At 36.5% G+C, this 7,276-nt stretch overlaps 1 protein-coding gene across 1 annotated transcript; it reads right to left on the bottom strand.

Moving 5' to 3' along the window:
* Positions 1-412: 412 nt before the first annotated feature.
* LOC113236022 lies at positions 413-6,449 on the bottom strand. The gene is made up of 4 exons (XM_026471957.1): positions 6,366-6,449; positions 5,386-5,556; positions 5,026-5,121; positions 413-1,004 (listed from the first exon to the last, which is right to left on the bottom strand). The coding sequence occupies exons 1-4, from the start codon at positions 6,447-6,449 to the stop codon at positions 927-929; spliced, it is 429 nt and encodes a 142-aa protein (XP_026327742.1). The 3' UTR covers positions 413-926.
* Positions 6,450-7,276: the final 827 nt, after the last annotated feature.

The following is a 7,276-nucleotide window of genomic DNA, read 5'->3' as shown; positions in this document are numbered from 1 at the left end:
TTAAATGCAACTTTTCAGGTAATTTTCGACTCAAGGGGCTATTTTTGCTCTTGACAGAATATTTAACACTGTCATTTCCATATGGAAAACGGAAGCTTTGACTCTCCATAAACTATTTATTCTCAGTGTTTTACCGTTTTTTGTGAAAAATTTAACTTAAAAACTAGAAATATACCTATTCACTTACGTAGACACAGGGATGTAAATACCTGTTTAGGCAAACTGTATTTGGGGGTAACTCTAAATGATAAATAACTAAGAAAAGGCACAACATGTCGTAAAATATGTATAATCAAATTATATAATAAACATCATGTTATTTATAGTAAGTATGAAATAAATTATGCAAATCCATAATTATTTTGTTAAACAAAATTTATTTTTATTTACTCTGGTTTTTCTCTAAATGTATTCAAATATAAGCAAGGCATGCTACAGCGAAAAATCTGATCGCAACCTCAGCTTAAACAATGCACATATTTCGTAAACGGATATTAACTGTTATACGTTACACCGTTGGGCACAGATCTTTTTAACCAGGTACAAAATGAGCTTTAGTTTGTGCGTGCGTACATTAGATACATTGTAAATTGCATAGTAGTTTACTTATCAATACCAAAAAGCACATAAATATGATATCATGTATTGTTTAGAATTCATTATAAGAATTTACACGAGATATAAACTTTGTTTTCAAAAAGAATGATACCAAAGCAATGATATTTAGTTTCAAGGACAAGATATGTATTTGGTACACATTGATTGATTTATGGCTCATTCATTTTAAGAGTGATCAATGTATTTGATAATACGAGTAGTTTTATTAAATGCACAATTAAACGCATGTAACGCCACATTAGACAATGGTGGATTTTCGACACATGACCTTATGCAAAGTAACTTTTTGTAAGATTAAGCTGCGTGCGTTAGAAGCACGTAATAGCGTTGAAGTAACATTTCACGACGCGCCCGCGCCCTTCTCCGCCGCGTCGCTGCAGTGTATTCTGCAACAAACGTCAATTAGTTCATATAAAGGTCATGTAAAACAACAAGAGTAAGTTTACTTTAGTAGCAGTAGCGCTCCTTGTGAAAGAGTTCGTCCAAGGAAACACTGCCCCCTTACCTATTTCTGCCGCCAAGCAGTAATGTAAGCATTACACATGGGATTTATCAACTTATATTTCAGCGTGACGCGCGCCGTGGCAGTGCCCCTCTTTGAGATTTAAAGCTCTGAGTGGCACTGCAACACCTATGGACCAGTGTCGCTTGCCATCAGGCGCACATCTTGTTCATCCCTTCACTTGGCATAATAAAAAAAAAACTTGTATTTGTTGACTTTTGTAACAATAATAATAACAAACTAGTGGGCATTAATAAGAAAAATAAACATCATGTTACCAAAAACATCATGATTTTCATTAAAAATAGAATAATACAACAAGAATAGAGTGCAACAATTTTGGTAGGTCAATGGCAACAATGAAATAATTACTGTCATATAAATAATACTCGACCTAATTATAAGACGCATGATGCGAATGAATACTTAACATTGTCTTTTTATTTTATCGATTATTACTTGTTTGACAGAAATTGTTTTGGACGAATGTCGGACCGAGAACGGGTGTAGACCCCCAAATACGAGCGGGGGAAGCAATGTCCTCCTACAACAGGACATAAATATTTCAAAACAGTCTTGAAAACCTAAAACATGCTGTCCAGAAAAAAATTTCGAAATGCCGCTAACGCCCTTTCTACAAAACACCGACATACTTGTTTCATCATCTCAGCCCGTTAACACCCACTGCTGAGTATAGGCCTCCTCTTTTGCACGCCAGCTCAATCGGTCCTGTGCAAAACTCATCCACAATCTTCCGGCCACCCCGACTATATCGTCCGATCATCTAGCAGGTGGTCTGCCTCAAGGACGTCTCGCTCCTACCGGGTACCACTCAGTAACCGCCTTGGTCCATCGGTCGTCGTCCCGCCTAGCAACGTGTCCTGCCAATCTCCATTTTAGGCTCGCGATTCGCATGTCGACATCTACGGCCCTTGTTCGCTGTCGTATCTCCACGTTGGGTATACGCTCGATGAGGGAAATGCCGAGCATGGTGGGCTCCATTGCCCGTTGTACTACTGTGATTTTATGCATGTATTCCTTTGTGAGCGCCTATGTCTCGGCACCGTAAGTAAATACACACATGTGTAATAGAAATAAATAAATGATTGTACCATATGTACCAACCATAACATGAAAGATTCCATAGAAAGTAGTCGGTAGTCACCCAGCTTCTAATTTCGTTATCTTATAATAGTAATAATGTCCCAGAGAGCTACACCAATTACCTGGTCTGAAACTAGGAAATTCGTTGTACTTTAAGAACCAGAGTAACGGAATTTACTCCGGGGTACTAAATTAATACACAGTGTCTATAATTGGGCCACTGAACTCCTAAAATTGGTACTCCAAGTACGAATAACGGTACATCCTCAAACGCTTTAGCCTTAAATACAAGTCTGCAATAAGATGGATCCAAACCACAGAGTACAATAAAGCCTAGCTTGATGTACCTATCCGCATACAACAACCTTTGAGTAGCAGTAGAGCTCCTTGTGAAAGAGTTCGTCGAGAGAAGTACTGCCACCTTGCCTAGTTCTACCGCCAAGTTGTAATGTCAGCATTACTGCGTTACGGTTTTGAAGGGTAAGGATGCTGGTGAAATTACAGGCATATTGGACTTGTCAACTTATGAACTTATGTCTCAGGGAGCAGGGGACGGGCGCTATGGCATTAGATTTTGTGACATAAAACTATGCTCACTATTCAAAGCTAAGCGTATATACTAAAGAGCTGGTTGCTTGGTTTGTCTTATGATTTTGTGGAAAACTTGATTAATTGTATGTCGCAGCAGCGTTTGATTTAATTAATGTTATTCATGTATAATAGTCATAATGCTACATAATCTCTATTACAAATGACAATGTCTCTTTTTAGCAAATTTCTTATTCAATAAAGTTTCATTATGTCCTTGTAATACTATAATTATATTAAGACATAAGAAGAAAACTGCAATAAAAATTTCCTTTCTATACAATTTTTTTGAAAGCCAAGATATATGGGGTGCAAAAAAAGTGTATTTGCTATAATCTCTTGAAAGCTATGTTTCCAGTCGTTTGATCTTTCTATATAAGTGTAATCGAATTTCATCTTACCTTTCCCTATGAGTAATATATGATGGAATCCGTTTCATTCATTGATGATAAAACTTATAAATAGTTAAGTAAAAAGCATAAACTTAATCAGGCTTTTTTTTCTGAGTGTTCGATCTTTGTATTAATAATTATAACAAACTAGTGGAAGAATTTCACAAAAAATAATTGAATATCAATTTAATAAAAATTTAATTAATCAGACTGTTATGGATTGGCAAACCAATTTATTATTAAAATAATTTCATCATAGTTTCCATAAGAGCATTTTTTTAAGTTAAAATAAGTGCATATTTGACTTCCGTCTCACCTGATGGAAAGTAACGATGTGGAGCATGCTCAGCTACATTACATAGTGCCTATTCACTTTCGCCTTGAAAAGGCCAAGTTATGGCGTTCATGGAACAAATCGGTAGACAGGGAATTGCACTGTAATAGCGTATTATGGATGCGTAAATATAAATGTAGCGTATTAATACGAATAAATATAAAGTGTTCTCGACAGTCTTTTTCACAAAGACATAAATTCATTTAAGAAGCAATGTATACGCTTCTATAATAAAATGCGATTGATATTCGAAATTTGCCACTACGAGTTTAAAATCTAGTGGAACAAAAAATGTATACCAAAGGTTATATGTAACTTCTGCGTACTTGGACAACATAAGTTCATGGATGGATCAACCCTTTTCGATCTTACAGGTTGTCTCGATCAATGATATTTGAAATCAATGTTGTAAATATATATTTACAAATATATTTATATTATTATATATTTATAAATGATAAATTTGCACAAATATATATTTACAAAGAGCAACCTCCAGAGTTTCGTACTTATTCTTCTCAGGGTAATCTGCCCTACGAAAGAGTAATTTCAAGTGTAATTTACTTATCTATGAAATAAACATAATATTTGAGTTTGAGTTTAGAGGAGATCCGTGCCGAGCAGTTAGATATAATATTTTACGCGGACATGGGTGTAACAACTCACGAAAGTTTATTCGCAAACGGAGTAATAAATAATTGTATATGGCTTTAACCCTTAGAAGAGATCTGTACTCAACAAGGGGGTCTATTATTTCAGAAACTTTTGCGAGTGTGGGCACAACAATTCTTCGGCAATCAGATTAATAACAATGGAATGTATACGATGCAAATATACATACAATTATGTACAATTTAGTTACGTATGTACTTAATAAATTGTGTATAATACATTGACTTACAATTATATGGACGTCGCGTCCGCGCTAAAAAGTATCCGAACTTATAGGGCGTTAAAATCGTATACAGAGCGTCATTCACGTTTTAGTCTTCGTTTGTTCGACTGACAGCGAAGCAAGCAAAATTAGACAGTACTGCGATGACATTACAATTTAAATTCAATGTTTTAGCTTTTTCATGTTCCTTTACACGTCACTACGTTTAAATAGGTTGACTTGGGACATTTTTTTCGTGGTTTTTGTATTAGACCCGTCGTCCATTTATTTGTAAGTCAATGGTATAATATATTGTATTATTACTCGTATATAGTAAACTTCAGTAGCGAAATACTCCTTTCCCTACCAAGCGGATTTAGTTTCTAACTGCTAACTCGTAACTGCTTCGCATACTTGTCGACATGTCCTACGTGGTATTCAGCGAAGCGAGCTATCAATATAATCACCATAGATAATTAATTGCTACATTCAAAGATATTTGCTCTCGCATGTGTAGTAAAACTGCGTTACAGGTAAAGGGCTTGGCGTAGAAAATAAAAACGCAACCCGCACCAAACCAATGGAAAACAAATCATATAAATGTGGTAGAGACCAGATCATCGTCTTCCTCAATGCTGCTGAAGGGCGGGGCTTCGTCGAGGCTGGCCCGGCGGCGCAGTGACCCCCCTTTCGGCAAGTCGCTCAGCATCTGCAGAGCAGACCCTGAGCTTATTTACTCGCTTTCTATATGCTAAATATGACACCAGACAAACCAGCAGGCTTCTTTGTGGAAAAATGGTATCACTTACCTAAGTAGACAAGGAGATATACGACCGAAAAAATACTGTGTTTATAAATCGGATTGCACGCATAAAAATGTAAATTCGAACAGAGGATTGACAGCCCTTATATACCTCGCACTTACGCCGTCAAATATTACAACGTTTATAATTTTGCTTAAGTTAGGACTAACCGTATCAGAGTAATCCAGAGGAGCAAGACGAAGCGGCACGGCCCTTGGGCCGTCGCGGTCGATCCTGTCGTACCGTGGCTCCGGTGCACTTGGGACGTCATGCAATGCTTTCTGCAGCGCGACCAGTAGCCTATCCAGGACCAAAGCTGCTCGTTTCTGAGGCATTACCACCTGTATGTACAACATTTATGAATTAGTTACATTAGTGACCTGTGTACGACTGTAATGTTCGAAATATAGCTTGCTTGGGGATATGGGTCCAACGAATATGGGGTCCTCTGAGCATTTATTATAATTTGTAACGATACACATGGTAATATCATCTTCAGCAATAGTAATTGCACTCGGAGATGGTAACGAAAACTGAGCTATGAATGGAAATTGGATGGACTGATGTCTAAGCTTTGGGATGAGACAATCATCAACTGTTACGAGTTCTCGGAGAATATTGACTTGCCACTATTTAGAGGAGCACCCAAAAAATGACATGTGGCTATGGATCAACATCGGTGTAAATAGTTGCAGGTGTGTAGAGGTAATACACTTTTTCCAGCAACTCTCAAGTCTCGCACTCTACTCCAAGCGGCCAAGGAAGACAATTCAGAGGCAGGGATAGTTAGTGTTTTCCCATGAGATCTTGGGTCGTGGGGTCGCTACTCTTTAACATCTCGCCACAAGCAACTCCGCAAGTTTATTATAATTAGCGTTAATATATTACTCCACTGTAAGGTACTAGCCGTTTCTTCTAAAAACTACATTCCAATTTTGTTCTCTTTCTGACTTGTTTTGTTCTTTATCAATCTTATTTGTAGAGCTCAAACTTTTCGTAACATCGTTTTAACAAGGTCGTTGATGTACGATACATATGAACATAAACCCTGTACTAGTTTCTGAGTTCTCGAAACATCTATTTCAAAAACCATATCTATAACCAATCGTCATCGTGAATGAAAATGAAAAACAATTAAAAAATAACTTACGGAATAGTCATCATATTGTATTGGGGGCGCTGCGAGCGCAGCAGAGAGTGAAAGCAATAACAGGAGAACTGGACTCGGCATCATTGACTCCGCATAACACTTGTAATCCTATAAATAACATTATTTGGTAGTATACATGTATCTATAAAGTCAACAGCAACGTGAAGATTATTCTGTGAAACGAACTACTTTTAGTCTACAGCTTTAAATTATTTCTAAAAAATAATGTGAGCCCAAATACAAAACTGGGTTTCACCAAGGATCTGAGTGATGTACCAAATTGAGTCATAAAAAAATTAAGACCAAAATAATAATAAGAAATAATTTATTCATCGAACTTTACGGACTCATTTGTATTAGTACTAATGTTTTTAATTTTGAATATTTAACATAAATGTTCAAAATTAATGAAACGAAAGTCTATTTACATCCCACTTGAAATGGCGCTACATTGGCCAATATATTCACAGTCCATTCTGTCGGCGATATGTCCTGCAGTGTACTGTTGGACTATGTATACGTTTGAGTTCAGTTTGCATGCCTGCAATTTGTTATTTCATTATCGGTCTCGTGATCGTGTAAATCGAAAATAAATTTCTACTTAGAGTCTGTTTGGTTCATTTCTATCTCCATCCATTTTGGAAGGATTGGAAATTACTGACGTTTAAAAAGCATTTACATTATTCACAACTAGAAGAAGAATTCTCAAGTCCATAATGACGTTGATTAGTATTATAATTTTTCCTATAATGATGGAGCCATGTTGGAGCCCTAAAAATTTGACAAAACTTCAGATGACTTTGATCCTAAATGGTAGAAAGTAATGCTGCATAATAAAAGTTATTGTATTAAGCTTTCAAATCTACTGCGTAGTGTTCCTAATGGGTTATACTAAGTCTTACTTCACTGTA

Source organism: Hyposmocoma kahamanoa, unplaced genomic scaffold (assembly GCF_003589595.1).
Source record: "Hyposmocoma kahamanoa isolate Upper Pololo Valley unplaced genomic scaffold, ASM358959v1 88, whole genome shotgun sequence".
Taxonomy (NCBI): domain Eukaryota; kingdom Metazoa; phylum Arthropoda; class Insecta; order Lepidoptera; family Cosmopterigidae; genus Hyposmocoma; species Hyposmocoma kahamanoa.
The sequence above is the reverse complement of the archived record's forward strand: the minus strand, read 5'-3'. Positions and strand labels throughout refer to the sequence as shown.

Bases quoted from the DNA above. Each gene is read 5' to 3' on its own strand.
- LOC113236022 (XM_026471957.1), bottom strand. From the start codon at position 6,449: ATGATGCCGAGTCCAGTTCTCCTGTTATTGCTTTCACTCTCTGCTGCG. The intron at 5,122-5,385 runs GTTAGTCCTAAC...TCTGCTCTGCAG, and splicing joins CTCTGGATTACTCTGATACG to ATGCTGAGCGACTTGCCGAA. The intron at 1,005-5,025 runs GTCTCTACCACA...CGTTTGTTGCAG, and splicing joins TTGAGGAAGACGATGATCTG to AATACACTGCAGCGACGCGG.